Here is a 15,310-nt window from a genome sequence, read left to right as displayed (position 1 = left end):
CTACAGTAAGGCCTGTGGAGTAGCCTAGCTCAACCCCGGCTGCACATTCAGATCACCTGAGGTGCTTTTTAAACATATGCATGCTTAGGCTCCACTCCCAGAAATTCTGATTTAAATGGTCTTAGTGTGGAGGGGGAAGGCACCAGGCATCAGAATGTTTTTTTTGAAGTCCCCCAGATGGTTGTAATGTGTTGAGAACCGCCACTGAAAAACCTTTATTCGGGTATGATTATAATTCACACTGATGTTTATCTATCTATCTATCCATCCATCCATCTACTAACTATACTATCACCTGAACAGTTTTTCTAAAAAAGCAATCATTTACCAGTGAGTCATCTATGTGCTTGGCACCTTGCTGGAGGCAGGGATCCAGTGGGGAGCAAGAACATGTCCCTGTCCCTGGGGAACTTACGCTCCAGAAGATGGAAGACACTTTGGGCAAAGCAGGATGAACCCAGAGTGCTGAAATGGTGCATTTCAGAGTCTTCCATTCTGCATGTTACAGCCATACTTAGCTCTAGTTTTACCCTAGAGTCTGACATTCTAAGTGCAAAGATAGAGGATGAGTATCTCTAAGTGTACATATCCCAGTTAACTTTGACTCTCAGGTCTTGCTCCAACAATTTGTTTAAGAAGTAGAAATGCACTTGGTACTTATAAGGGTAACAGCCCAAGACCTTCATAAATCTTCAAGTTCCTGAAGCCAGTAGAAGAATGTTTACCCAAGGTGGGAGTTGGTGGGGGGCATCTAACATGGTGGCCACATAAAAGTATATGAGTGAACTTGGTTTTTTTATTTTTATTTTTTTATTTTTGGTAATTGTGTATTTTGATAGGTATTATTATGTAGATTGAAGTTACTGTAGGTATTTCAACAAAAGAAAAAACATGTGGAAAGATAAATAACAATACTGGTGGTATAAGGATATGGCAAAAATTGGGGAAGTTGTGTGCAATGGACTGAAGTTTGCAAAACCGCCCAGGGCTAAATGGTGTCCCTTGGGGAGTGCAGTGTTTCCAGCACAAAGTCTCATTCTTTCTTTCCATCTCCTCTAAAGTTTTCTCACCATCTGATGAGCTTTTTTCCCTGACTTGAGTACTTTCGAAAAAGATTTCAAGAGTTACTTTGTCTTGACTTCATAGAGAGAAATATTCTGAGCTTGTTCATTGCCTAGTTCTGAGCTTCCACTGAATTCTTCTTCCCAGAGTTTCAAATCACTTTCTTAACCTCTTCCATTTCTGCACACTTCTCTTACTAGAAGTAGCATTCACTGTTGCCTTAGGGAACTTTCCACAGACAAGCAAAGAACTATATAATTCCACTAGAGTTCCTGGGGAGAGAAGACCACTGAGATGTGGATGCTTGGGGGACAGTTCAACAAAGTCACATCATGGCCGGCTGACTCGCTTCCAAACACCAGCCTCAGGACAAGTACTTTTCAAGTTTCATATCTCAAAAATATATGCAGAGTACACATTTTAGGCATTCAAGTTCATGCAATAATAACAGAAATGGGAACACTGAAGAAACCGTGATCTTCTGAATATCCTTCTTATTTCCATTCCTGTTTTCAGCTGTGCTGGGGAGGGTGGTGACCACGAGTATATGAATTTTAGAAACTCTCAAGTAACATCTCTCCTTAGAGCCATCTGCACTGTGCTCAGTTTGTTCTGTCAAGAGTTCTATGAGTACAGGTAACCTTGAAAATTCCTTACCTGAAAGATAAAATGTTTTAGTTGTATGCTTCACTGTAAATTTGGTTTTTAAGTGTTCTTATCTGATATGCTTACATCAGCATCTTACCTTGACAGATAATTTTCAATGATAATCTTAAATAATTGTGTAAAGAGATCTCTAATGCCATGTTTTATTTATAATTTGTCCAAGCTGTAGGCATTCAGATGAAACTTGAATTTTTCCAAAGGAAGTTCTGGACTGCCAGCAGACAGGTAAGTTATAATCAGCATGTTGAAGCATTAGCGACACTGTTATTATACAGGTGTTCACATTTGAGTACCCGGAGCCTAAAAGTGCCAGATTTCCGATGAATATTTGTAAAATGAACTGCTGGGCTGCTCAGATTACCTTTCATTTCACTGCAAAATAAAGGGCTGACAGCATGTTAGACACCACATGCTGGGAAAGCAGGGAATTTGCTCCTGCAAACAGTTGTAATTGTAATTGTGACATCAAACTAGTGACCTTCTAAAAGAGAAGTGTTTCTTCTAAGTATTGGGGACTTCTGCAGATTTTCATAGTGACTTTCTTTTAATCTTGTGGTGCCCAATTACTTATTTGTGAATATCTTTTGAAGGCTTTTGCATAACTAGGTTAGACTAAGCATGCCTTCTTTGGCCAAGGGCTTCTCTGCCTTGGATAATCTGGGAACATTCTTTACTTGCACTATACATTCTGTACTAAGTAACCTCAGTGGTATTTGTTCAGTAATTCAGCAGAAATGGCAACACATAAGTTGCCTGCATCTGTCCAATTCTAAATGTTGAAATGGTATATCATTTCTTAAATGAAGATACTTTAGGAAACTATGTACCAAGAACACAAACAGCAGTTTTAAAAAAAAAGTCACTGGGGGTTAATTTAAAATTAAATGAATACATAATTATATTTCTTGTTACTCAAAGATTTGAGGTCTTAAAGAGACATCAATATTGAATGAAGCATAGATTAAAATGGACAACATAAATTAAAATGAAAAAGGGTCCTGTTACCCCAAAATTGTCTTTTTTTTAAATAAATTTATTTATTTTTGGCTGCGTTGGGTCTTTGTTGTGCAAGCTTTCTCTAATTGCAGTGAGCGGGCTGGCTTCTCATTGCAGTGGCTTCTCTTGTTGTGGAGCACGGGCTCTAGGCACATGGACTTCAGTAGTTGTGGCATGTGGGCTCAGCAGTTGTGGCTCACGGGCTCTAGAATGCAGGCTTGGTAGTTGTGGCGCACAGGCTTAGTTGCTCTGGGGCATGTGGGATCTTCCTGGACCAGGGCTTGAACCCTTGTCCCCTGCATTGGCAGGCGGATTCTTAACCACTGTGCCACCAGGAAGTCCCCAAATTGTCTTTTATATTACTGTTTGGAGCTGGTACTCATCCTAGAGAGGATGGGCTAGTTCATCCTGGAGCATTCCCTTTGGATGAAATTTGGTATTTACATAACAGGCTAGGACTTTGATAGGCTGTCCTTGAGTAACTAAGTGGCAGCCATAGCAGACTCTGGTGTGTCCAAATGACACGTTTCCTTTTGTTTCCCCCTCACCCCACAGTGCGCCTCTCTGGATGGCAAATGCTCTATCAGCTGTGATGACGAGGTATGACGGCCTCCTGGCCCTGTGCCTGCCCTAATCAAGTTAGGGGTGGCAGGGGCGGAGGTGGGTGGTGGTGGAGTGGCTGGATGACTAAGGGTGTTTTCTCACAGGGGGAATGTCTCACAGAGCCAGATCTAACAGATTGCTCTGGACCAATATCCAAAAACCCAAGGACATTTGCTTTGTTTCTTTCTTTTTCTTTCTTCTCCCAATCAGATAGTTTATGAGAGCTGGAGAAATGTGATATAAATGTCCCATGAACAGCACTACTGGGACTTTGGCATTTTATAAAAAATGATACAAATTACTGCCATTTGAAACTCATATTACAACTCTCAAAGTTTTCTCCCCATGTGGTACCTCTATTCATCTTCTTAACCACCCAATGAAATGGATAGGAATATATGACCCATTTTGCAGAGGGGGAAACTGAGGATCAGAGAAATAAAATGACTTGCTTAATTTCATGTAATAAGCCAAAAATCTAAGAGTTGAAAACTCAGAATGTTGCATTCTAGCATAATGCTTCCCTCCTACAACTCCCTTTCCCTCCCTTCTTTCTTTCTCTTTATCTCTCTCCCTCTCTCTCAATCTTGGGAGGAGGAATTTGAATTCCACACATGAGCAATAGAAGAAAAAAGATGTACCACTGTCCTAAGTCTGTCCATCAGATTTAAGTTTTTACAGCATCCAATCCCATGTATCTTCTGCCCCACATTTTGGATCAAGCAGGTGTGAAGTGGCCTTTCACTTTGGTTTAGGCGGCCTTCCTCTCTCTGAGTCAGCCAAACCATTAGTCAATACATAAACTGGAACTAATAAATGATCACACATTCATATTCCTTCTGGTTACCACAGGGAATTAAAGAAATCCTAACCAAACATAATTCTAACTCAGAAAACATAGATTAGAAGTATATTTCCAAAAAGTAGGTGAAGCAAAGACAAGCAGAGAAATATAAAAGGGAGTCCAGGGTGAAGCTAAAGTACAAAATGCTCAGTCCCCGAAGATCTGGCTGCCAGTTAAAAAAAAAAAAAAAACATAATCGCTGTATGAGTTACTATCCAAAGAGTAAAAACTAATCAATCAGCTTTTCAGCAAAACCCCAACTTTTCCTGACCATCAGATCAAAAATAATTTTCCTGTAGGAAAGAGTACCCTATGATGTTTTATGATCAAAACCCTTTCAGTAAGTTTGGGGATGTCATTCATAGGTTAGTCAAGTGGCTTCAAACCTCTCCTCTGTCTTTGAGGCATTAATTGTCTTACTGGAGTGTTCAGCTCAAGACAACTCAGCTCAACAATAATATTGATTAATCAGTGTCACAAGGCCCTATGTTAAGCCCTTTACTTGTACAATTACTAATCCCTATTTGTGGTAAAAGAACTGAGGACAGTTGGTTGGTTAGTTGGGTGACTGGATGGATGGTTGGTTGGCTAGTGTGATTGATGGTGTTTTGGATAGTTGGGTTGGTTGGTTGATTGGTTTCTAGTTGATTGGTTGGATGGATGGATGAATAGTTGGTTGAATAATTTGATGAATAAAGTTAGAGGCAGTGTTCCTACAATGCACACTGCCTCTGTGCATTCTCATATATAAAAATAAGTGGAAATGGATTCCCACTTAGACTTCGAAACATACAATATATATCAGTTGTTCAGTAACTGATTTCACAGGTGGTCTAGCATAGTGGTTAAAGGTACAGGCTATGGAGTTAGAATAGCTTCAAACTGTGACTCTGACAGTAATAAACCTTGCCTTTGTTTCCTCAACTATACAATGGGGGTAGAAACACCTACCTCACAGAGTAATGATGAAGATGAATGAGATAATATACGAAAACTGTATAGCACAGCTCCTGGCGAATGGTAAGCACTCAATAAACATTAGCTATCAAACAAAAACGTCTGCAGACATGTTCTTCCCTTAGAGTAGTAGCTCACCTGAACCTAAAACCTCAGACGGCAACCACATATACACTTCAGGCAATGACAGTTTCAACTTGGGCATGCCTTCCTCACTACTAGTGATCTCCTTTAGCAGCCATTGGGATGGACCCCCATTCAAATATCATTTTAAAAGTTCACACACTTTGAAAATTAAGCATGGAATTTGCTGGATTGCTGAACTTGATCTGATGCTCATTTTGCACTTTGAAACTATCATCCATTTCCCATTTTGACTCTAAATTTTGGCTTCAGGCAAGCAGTTGACATCGTTTTAAATGGAAAAGCCAGGCCCCTTTCCATCCTTTCAGCAGACTCTTTCCACGTGTCATTCCCCTTTCATAGCTTTTAATTAAGTCTTTGAGGCCATGTCCCTCCACTCCCCAAACTGCCCTCGAGTGATCAGGTCCCCATTAAAAACAGCTGTGGGGGCTCATTAAGTTCACATGCTTCTGGCTTCTCCTCTGTACTGAAGACCTGGCCCAACTCCCACAGACTTATCAGACATGCTTTGCCTTGGATCCACTCCAGCCCCTCTGTCTCTCCCAACAATGGCCTCCCTGGGCCTTGGCTAGAGTGCCCTGAGCCAGTGGGTGGAGTCGGTATGGCCAGATGTCTTCCTGGCTTGTAGATACATCTTCATGGAGGACCTGGCCATGGGCCTGACTGACGACTTTAAGGAGCTCCATTCCACCCAAGGCAAATGTTAACTTTAGAACCTGAGAGGCAACCTCTCACACACTCACTCATTCCTTCAAGACACGTTTACTGAGCCCTCCTTACGTGCCTGGTACCTCCAACACCCGGGGAGTCAATGGGAAGCAGAGTCAGAAGTGGCCCCTGTCCTCCAGGAGCTAACTGGTTAGCAGGGGAGATGAGCACACACACTTATCAGCTGACTTGCCTCCCCAGCCTCTTGCTATAAACTATGTAACAACTTCCCTTTCTTAGAAACTCAATTTGCAGTAGGATACTTACAAAGAGGGCACATAGTAGGTGACCAATAAACATCATTTGCTGAATAGACACAAGCACAAGTCCTTCAGGTACTCAGTATGCAGCTTGCTCTGTGCTCAGCAGTTTGTACTTACTGGCCTACTTAATCTTCTCACCACTCCTCTGAAATAGTTGTTGCTGTCTCCATCATTCAGATAAGGAAACGGAGACTGGAAGTGTTAAAAGGCTTTGCTCAAGGTCACACTGATAGCAAGTGTCAAAGTCTCCGATTCTCAAGCTAGTATCTTAGCCTCAGGTAACACAGGTAACCTTCCAGGTAACACAGGCGTGGTGCTGTGTTTCTCACCCCCAAGTACACTTTCTCCCCAGCTTTCCTTACTATCTGTGACTGCCCAATTCCCATGGCCTGGTTTGGGGCTCTAAACCTCAGGTATCTACCTGACCTGCCTTTGTGGCCTGGAATAGGACTTCTCTGAGCAATATTGAGTCATCAAGTAGTTGAAGAAAGATACCTTTTTAAAAAAAGACAACTTCTCTCACCCATTCTGTCCTTGTCTCTGCATTTTTCAAACAACCTCATCTTTATGTGTTTTGTCACAGGTGGCTGTGGAGTGGTTGCTTACAATATCTGTCAAAACTTAGAGCTCCTGGTTTCCCCAAGTCCTTCAGCCTGTCAGTCTACCCCTGGGACAGGGCTCTGGGCAGACTCCTTCTGAGAGATACAAAGTAGCATAGTAGAAAGTAGCATAGAGATACAAAGTAGCATAGTATCTAATTTGGGGCAGAAGTAGCATAGTGAGGGAAAGCTGAGAAAATATCTCCTCTATTTCCTTTTACTGGAAGAGGGAGTATGGAGAAGGTGATTGGCTATTTATTGTAAAGAGACATAGAGAAAATTTACCAGACTGGAATCTGGCTAATTCTGTCCTGTTTCATAACCCAGTACCCTGCTCGCTTTACTCCAGTGGCCTTACTCCATTCCACCATACTTCCCGATAATTTAATCAAGGAAGGTCTGTTTATGAAGTCTTCACAGAGACTAAATATACCTAACATAGCAATATTGCCTATAATGAAAACTACATGACACCTTTCAGATTAAGGGACCCAGTTCTATATCAATGACACAGCATCCTTGCTTCTGACCTGTGATTTTCTCAGTGATTTGTCAATCACAGTGTTGGCAATATCTGTTTCTTACTTTCCCCTCTGTGCTTTCCACACCAGAAGAGAGTGGGAACAAAGGTGGATACCTGAGAAGTGAGTCTCCTAATGGCCAATCCAACCTTGATTCCACCCAATGCTGGCCATTATAAGGAGCACAGAGGTCCTCATTTCCAAGAAATGAGGGTGGGGAAAGAACCAAACATTTATGGCAAATAATGAAACATTTCATTGAAGCTTTGTCTCTAAATAAAGTGGAAATGGTGAAAATACATTTCTTTTATTTAACAAATTTAAATTATAATTGCAGTCATACTCTAATTCTATAAACAAAGGACACATTTGGTTTGGGAGTAGGGAGTATAATATTTCTGATAAAATTATAAAAATCACAATATAGAATCCTTCACTTTATATTTGATTTTCTCAGAGTGATCACAAGGAAGGTCAAATGTAGTGGAGTTTGATCAGTTTCCCCAGGAGCTTCTCTTAGTCCCTTGCTTTTGAAATCATTCTCTTTGGAAGCATCTTTCATGTTATCTGTGGTGATGTTTTCCTTCTTCATGTGTTACCTCTGACAGATACTAATGTGCCAACGGCTTCCTTTGTAATTGGAGCTGATCTCCAATATCACTTTCATGGACTTCATGAAATATTGCCTCTTTCCAAAGATTTTCAGTTGACTTTATAATCTGTTTGCTTTGTACTGTCTAATATTTACAACATTAGACAAACAGAGATTGACCAAAGATATAGGTCTAATAGCAGCAATACCAGTTGGCTAGGGATGTTTGAGTAGGAACTCACTTTATAATTAGGGATAGAGGGTGAGTTATGATGACTTTGGATCTCTATGCAATTGCAAGGATTTGGAGAGTCAGTATTTTAATATGGAGGCCACTCCATGCTCAACATGCATGACTGAAAGGAGGTTAACCTCCCTTTGCACCAGGGTCTATATCTGAAAAATGACAATCAGGATCCTCAAATAAACAAGGGTATAGATTTTTCAAATATGACCCAATTAACTTAAAATTAAGTTTAACTCTGCATGTAGCTCGTGGCTGCCATATTGGACAGCAGAACGCTATGAGTGCTTTCATAGTGCTGTGTCCTAAAAAAGGAGAAAGTTTGTCAAGACTCCCACCAGGGACAAAGTAGTCTCCTTGCAGCTAAGAGCTTCTTTGAACAGCAAGAGTGTGACCAAGTCATTCATCTGGCCCCTTGGGATAACCAAGAGAAACCCTTGCTCACCAAAGCAGCCGACTCGTTTCTAAAAGATGCTAGCAGGGCTTTTAATTTTCTGCCGATTCTCCACCATTGCCTACTAATAAAGGATGCATCTTTCTGACCAACTTACTGCTATGCTTTTGTGCCTCACTAAAATCGACTACACAGATAGGTAAATGTCCCAGAAAACACCAGCCCTGCAGTGGTCTGGAGCTAGGGGAATTTAGCTCAGGGTAAAGATATGTTACAAATTAAATGTTGCAGCCAGTATGTAAAGCTGCAATAAATAGAAACTGAGTTACATCAAGGACAGAATTAAACCTTAAATTTAAACTCCACAGCACTGTAATTAAGACTTAGCCTGTAGCAAATCATTCACTTGAGATTAAAGTAGCGTGGGGGAAGCAGAGGTTTGGGCTTACCTTGCTACAATTTATAAATCTGAGCTACCAAAAGCTAACAGCCCTGCCCCCAAATCCAGCTCCCAATTAAAAACACAGTTTGAAAACCTTTAGGAGGCCTGAGGGGACCCTTTAACAGAAGTTCTGCCCCTTCCCTCCTGCCTAAGTCTATGAACAAATTAAAAAATATTACCTGGTCCCCTGATGGTCTTCTGAGCTGACACGGTGTTTTCATTAATACATCATTAGAGTAATGGCATTGTGCTGGCGTTTTGCCTTCAAAACAGGCTGTACTTCAACCACCATGAATACAGGCTCGGGGGCCTCTGGACACTTTGTTCCTGGGAAATATTATTCAGGTCATAAAAATTTTTTAAAAGGAAGATAAACTGTAATGCATAACTTTAAAATGTATATTCTTTTTATCCTAATCTGGGATGCTCAAGGCTTGCTTCGTGTTTTATTTTTGATCATTAGTTTTGCAGAGTATATGCTGGGGTTAGCTTAACCACAGCCTTAACTCCTAGAGCCAGCAGGCATTTCCAGTTCTCCCAAAACAGCCTAAAATAGGTGTTTTTCAGGTTGGGAGTACGTCATTTCGTGTAAAAGCAGTCTGAGGACCCAAAGTTGAAACTGTGGTGTTTTTATTTTCTAGACTGTGAACTGTTACCTCATAGACAATAATGGATTTATTCTGGTGTCTGAAGACTACACACAAGTGAGTGAGAAATTTCTACCTACTCAAAGTAAGGATCCCAGACTGTGCTTGGGTCAGGGGGAACGAATTATGGTGTTGAAACTTTGAGACATGATCTGTATTTAAGAGGTAATAGCAGGAGATTATAAAACCTTATTTCCATCCCTTTAAGAATGTCACAGCCTACTTCTCAGCAGGCCCCAAAGAGATTTTACCTCCGGAGAGGAGAGGTGGGGAGGGGGGCAGAGCCCAGGGTCTGCTCCCTCACTCATAAAATGTTCAGTTTATGGAACTCTTTGCCTTGAGCATGGAGGTGCCTGAAAGAGTTTGGGCAATTTTAAGGAGGTTTCCTCCTTTTAATATTTTGATATTTTATCTTTATATATATGTAATTTATATATACACACAAATATATGTATGTATTTATGTATGTCAATGTAATTATTCTTTATGGCTTTCTTTCTGGTTCTTACTTTTTAAAAATTAGTTATCTGAGCTCAAGGATTAACTTGGGTTCTCAACACAAAGGGACAAGAATCCACATATAGAGGAAGAATGTTTTTCATTTGATTGAGCTGTGTGCAGTACAGGGGCAGGAGGGAGAGATGGAAAGAAACCAAGCTAGGGTGCTCAGCAAAGAAAGCTCCACTGATATTTGGAAATCAAAATAAGAGTTAAAATCAATAGCATTGTAATAGAGAAACACGGGTTTCTCCTTTAAAACTTGGTGGCTGACAACTTTTTCTGCAATTAGAAATGAAATTAGCATGTTAAAAGAAAGTCAAATCCAGACAAGTTTAGCACTGTGGTGTAGTAAAGTAACACCAGAGGTGGAGGCAGATGGTTTCTGATGCAAGCTCTTTTCCTCAACTAGTTTTGGGATCTTGGGTGCATCACTTAACCTGCCAGGGACTCCTGGCCGGCTCTATAAAAGGAGGATGGTTGACTAAAGAGGGCTTCTTCTAACTCTAATATTTGAGGGTACTAGCATTTTATAATGAAGTCTCATTTAAATCATTTAAAATATTTTAATAGTCAACAGTGCGATAGACCCATTAATGCCTAATAAATTAATTAATTGTCTTTAAGTATGATTCCTTAGTGTCTAAGCTCAATGGCTTGTTAATTTGTGAACACTGGCTCGAGGTAACATGTGGAACTGTGCTTCAGTTTCCCCTCTTATCTATGAGAACACTGTGGGATTTTCTTTTTATCAATTTATTTATTTTATTATTTTATTTTATTTATTTATTGTTTCTGGATGTGTTGGGTCTTCGTTGCTGCGTGTGGGCTTTCTCTGGTTGCAGCGAGCAGGGGCTACTCTTCATGGTGGTGCGCGGGCTTCTCTTGTTGCAGAGCATGGGCTCTAGGCGCGCAGGCTTCAGTAGTTGTGGTTCGTGGGCTCTAGAGCACAGGCTCAGTAGTTGTGGTGCACGGGCTTAGCTGCTCCGCAACATGCAAGATCTTCCTGGACCAGGGATTGAACCCGTGTCGCCTGCACTGGCAGGCGGATTCTCAACCACTGCGCCACCAGGGAAGCCCATGTTGTGAGATTTTAAATGCACCTTTGGTGGGTGACAGTTACACAGTTGAGACTCAAGCTGCCCATACACGGTCTCCTCAGATGCTGGACATCACTGGATGTTGGACAGTTGATGGACATTAGATAGGAAAGGTGAACCCATGAAACAAGGCCAGTGTCTTGGGAGCAGGACTGGCCATAGGCCTATAGTAATATGTCCGTGTGTCTGGGAGGAGTGAGAAACCAAATCAATCCCCTGTGAGGAGGAGCTCTGTCATCCTGCCATAATCATGGAGGGCTGAAGGTGGGAACCTGATCCTGGGGGAGGAAGGACATGACGATGTCTTCCAGTGGTGAGTCTTGGACCAACTAACAAAGTGAACCGCTGAAATAGTGACCCTTTCCCAAGCCATGGCCACTACATGTGGGCTCTGATCCGTGCTTCATTTCTGGATAGAATAGCCCAGGGAGCCTGTGGGCCTGCCCTGCCTCAGCTTGTTTGACGTCTGGTTTCCTGTACTCCAATTAAGCTAATTCTTCTTCATCTTACAACCAGTTCCATTGATACTGGCATATTTACACACAAGAAATGCAAATGTCCTTCTTGCTCCCAGCAGCAGCACATACCCAGAGAGTTTGCCAAATGTTCAAGTGTCCCTGGAGTGAAAAAGGCAATGCTTGACCTTCAGTCAGTGAAATGTCATTTCCTTCTTTCCTCCTCTCTTTTCTGACTTTTTGGCGAAGTCTGTATGTGCCTTTCTGCCTGAAAACTCCTAGGAGCCTTGTTGAGGTCACTGCGTTGTAATGGAATCAGGATTTAGTTAATATCATACAAAGCCTATGGAATTTATATAATTTGGGCTCTGAGTGTAATGCCATCCACCCACCTCCACATAAGCTATAAATCCTCAGAGCACCCACAGTACAGATGGGGGTTCTCTACTGATCTACACTGGCCCCTTCCAGGGTGTTGGCAGAGGAAGGCTGTTGCTCCAAGCTCTGTTCTGCTGTATTGGATACACCCTCCCCCTTGGGACATTGATGATAGTGTCTCCAGGAATCTGGAGGGATGCCCGAGGATGTTAATCCTTCATTCCACCATTCAGAGTTGGCAAATCTCGGCCAGCACCAAGAACTGGACTTGCAGGAGTGTCAACCTGACGCTGGGGAAGGACTGGTAGGCCTCCAGTGCCCTGAAGACAGCCCCAGAGCTGGGGTCGGCCATTGGAAGTTTGATTGGCCGAGCCTTCTTTTCGCAGGGCTGGACAGCTTCATTCTTGGTCAACATATTAACTGACTATGGACAAAATGAGGGTGTTCCTCAGAAAGTAATTTAGAGAAAGGACATATTCTCTGCTGTAGGAAATTTATAGAGCCGATGAAGAAGACTGCTATATATCCCTAAACAGGTCATTTAGGAATTATAAACAATTCTTTTTATTACTGCTTAGGAAGCCCTTTCACAGCCTGTTTCTGTCTGTATGAAGTAGTGTTTTAATCACAAGGGATTGAGAGCAGATTAATGCCTACTCCCTCCATCCAAGAGTAATGGTGCATGCATGTGTGCTTGTGCGCATGTGTGTGCACACGTGTGCATGTGTGTTTTAATTACAACACTCAGCACATGTTATGCAATGTCATCCTTACCCCGCCCCCTCGCCCCTGCCACGTATTTGGAATATTCACATCTGCTTATTAGTTTGCTCTGTAATCCCGTAACTTCTCATGACTATTAAGACCTTTTCCGCTGTTATGTAACAGTAGTCCTGAAAACCTGCTTTTTGCCCCTGTCAGCTCCAGGACACAGAGTGTGTCCGTTTTTATTTCTTCTCTGGTGTTTGGGCACATTATTTATCTACACTTCCACATGGGTCTTCTTTTCTTCCCCGCAGACTGGAGACTTTTTTGGTGAGGTGGAGGGAGCTGTGATGAACAAATTGTTAACAATGGGCTCCTTTAAAAGGTAAGGGATTTTATGGTTCCTTGCATCCCCCGAGAAAGTTTGCCTAAATAAAATAAAACAAACCAAGGTCAAATAAAGCAAGCCCAGACTTGACCCCATGACTGTGTTCATGCTCCAGAAGATCTTCTGAAATTTGATGCCTTTTGCATGAGTGTTAAAGAGTCTCAGAAACTCAGCTCACAATGCATTCCCTGTTCCCTTAGCATAGCATTTATTAGAGTCTGGTCCTGAAGTCAGAGCCTGCACTGGGAGGTGATTATGTTGGTCTGAAACAAGTGATTGCAGAGAAGTAGGAAGCATTTTCACCTGGTCAAAAGGAGGAGGGTGTCTTGTCTCACACTGACAAACTGGGGCAGCTTGCTAGAAATCTGGAACTCAGGGATGGGAAGTGATGTTTAGAAACTCGATATAATTTTAGAAAATCATGTAAAAGTTCACAAAACCTGCTCCCAGATGGAGGTAAGTTTAAATCTGTTGCTAGAATTGCTAAAATTGGTGGTAGGGACCACTCAATTGAGTTGTGAGGGCTCTTGTTGACCCTAAGTGAAGCTCGTATAGGATGATTTCCTCACAGCCCCACAGCCCCCGTGGGCAAGCCAGCCATGCTCTTGGGAACACCAAAGCCAATGAGAAAGATCGTCACCCTGCGAGATCAGGATGCCAGTTTTGTCCCCCCAGGAGTCAACCTGTCTCCCTTCCCTTTGCCTCCCAGGGAGAATGGTGGCCCAATGGTGCTTTCCTGGACATATATGATGCTGTTAAATATATGATATCAGGAAATGCAAGGATGGACCTAGGCTCACCTGTGAGAACTATTGCACATTGGTTGCCAGTGGGAAAGACAGTCCCCCCAATTTATTACTCCCCCCCAGCTGAATGGCCAGGAAGTGTTAGCACAGAAAATCAGACTTTTAAGCTAGTCAGTAAGACCAACTGAGTGCTGTGCTCAAAGCAGGGAATTCAAAAATGATGACCCAATTTTTGAGATTCCGTAGCTTGTTTGTGCCAGAAACAAGGAAACAAGAAATGATATTTTTAAATGGCATGACTCCAGCACTTCTGCAATCTCTGACACACTTGCTCTCCAGACTGCCTGAGTGTTCACCCCTGCTCGATTCCCTCTTTAAAATTCAAGTACATTTTTTCCCTTCTTTTGCCAGGAGTCATTGTACATAAGCTTGAAAACTGGGCTTGGAGCTGGGCTTGGGTTGCTCTGCTGGATTGTCTGCCATCCAGGGCACCACTGGTTTCTTGTATCTTTATGTGGATATGTACATTCATATTGTGTTAGCTTGTTTTCAACTTGGTGGGGGTAGGGAGAGACAAAAGAGGAAGAATACGCACACACATGTTTCTCATTTGAAAGCATATTTTTCAACTTTTTTAACAAAATGACTTTTTGTTTTCCTCTTCCCTCTTAGATATTCCTTTCAAACAGTTTGGTGGGAGAAAGAAAAAGGTTGTAGCAGAATTTTAAATTCCTAGACTTCTCCTTAATGTGGGTGAAATATAGTTGACATGAATTTAGAACTTTCACAAGAGTAGCTGGCATATTTGAGAAAAGAGGAGTGCTGGGACTCTCTACTAAATTTTAACAGCAACTGCTGTCATTTGGGAATTACTTGACAAACCTCCTAGGCTTCTTTGAAAGGCCCCCTCATGAGGCCAGGACAGCAATGAGAGTTTGGGTTTTGGAGTCAGATGGATTGGGTTCAAATCCAGGCTCTGACATTTACTAGCTGCATGACTTAGAATAAGTCATGTTACCTCCCCAAGCTTTGGTTTCCTTACGTGGAAAATGAAGATGATAATAATAATTACTTGCAAAGGTTGCTGTCAGAGTTAATGAGATAATAATAAGCATAAAGTTCTGACACGGTGCCTGGCATATATTAAGGGCTCAGTAATTGCTAGCTGCTGCTATGATTTTTGTTTTTGTGGATCTTTGACTTAGCTTTTTACCTGGCACCAGGTGATGCTTTTTTTAAAAATTTTACATTCACACAATTCTCAATGGGCTTCCCATGACACCTGGTGATGGGGTCTCCATCCAGTGTTGGGGTACTGAGGTCCTCCTGGAACTCAGACGTTCAAGCCCTTGCCCTTT

General features: G+C 41.9%; 1 protein-coding gene across 1 annotated transcript in view; it reads left to right on the top strand.

Annotated features, from left to right (window-relative positions):
* CACNA2D3 (calcium voltage-gated channel auxiliary subunit alpha2delta 3) overlaps positions 1 to 15,310 on the top strand; it is a gene marked incomplete at both ends in the record, with an annotated part of 788,351 nt that overhangs the window by 701,454 nt on the left and 71,587 nt on the right. The window contains 4 exons of the mRNA XM_081246546.1: positions 1,892 to 1,953; positions 3,280 to 3,324; positions 9,677 to 9,739; positions 13,133 to 13,203. Of these exons, the coding sequence (XP_081102672.1) occupies positions 1,892 to 1,953; positions 3,280 to 3,324; positions 9,677 to 9,739; positions 13,133 to 13,203 (241 nt within the window). The remainder of the gene's footprint in view (positions 1 to 1,891; positions 1,954 to 3,279; positions 3,325 to 9,676; positions 9,740 to 13,132; positions 13,204 to 15,310) is intronic.

Source organism: Mesoplodon bidens, assembly GCF_964165515.1.
Source record: "Mesoplodon bidens genome assembly, chromosome: 10".
Lineage (NCBI taxonomy): Eukaryota > Metazoa > Chordata > Mammalia > Artiodactyla > Ziphiidae > Mesoplodon > Mesoplodon bidens.
The sequence above is the reverse complement of the archived record's forward strand: the minus strand, read 5'-3'. Positions and strand labels throughout refer to the sequence as shown.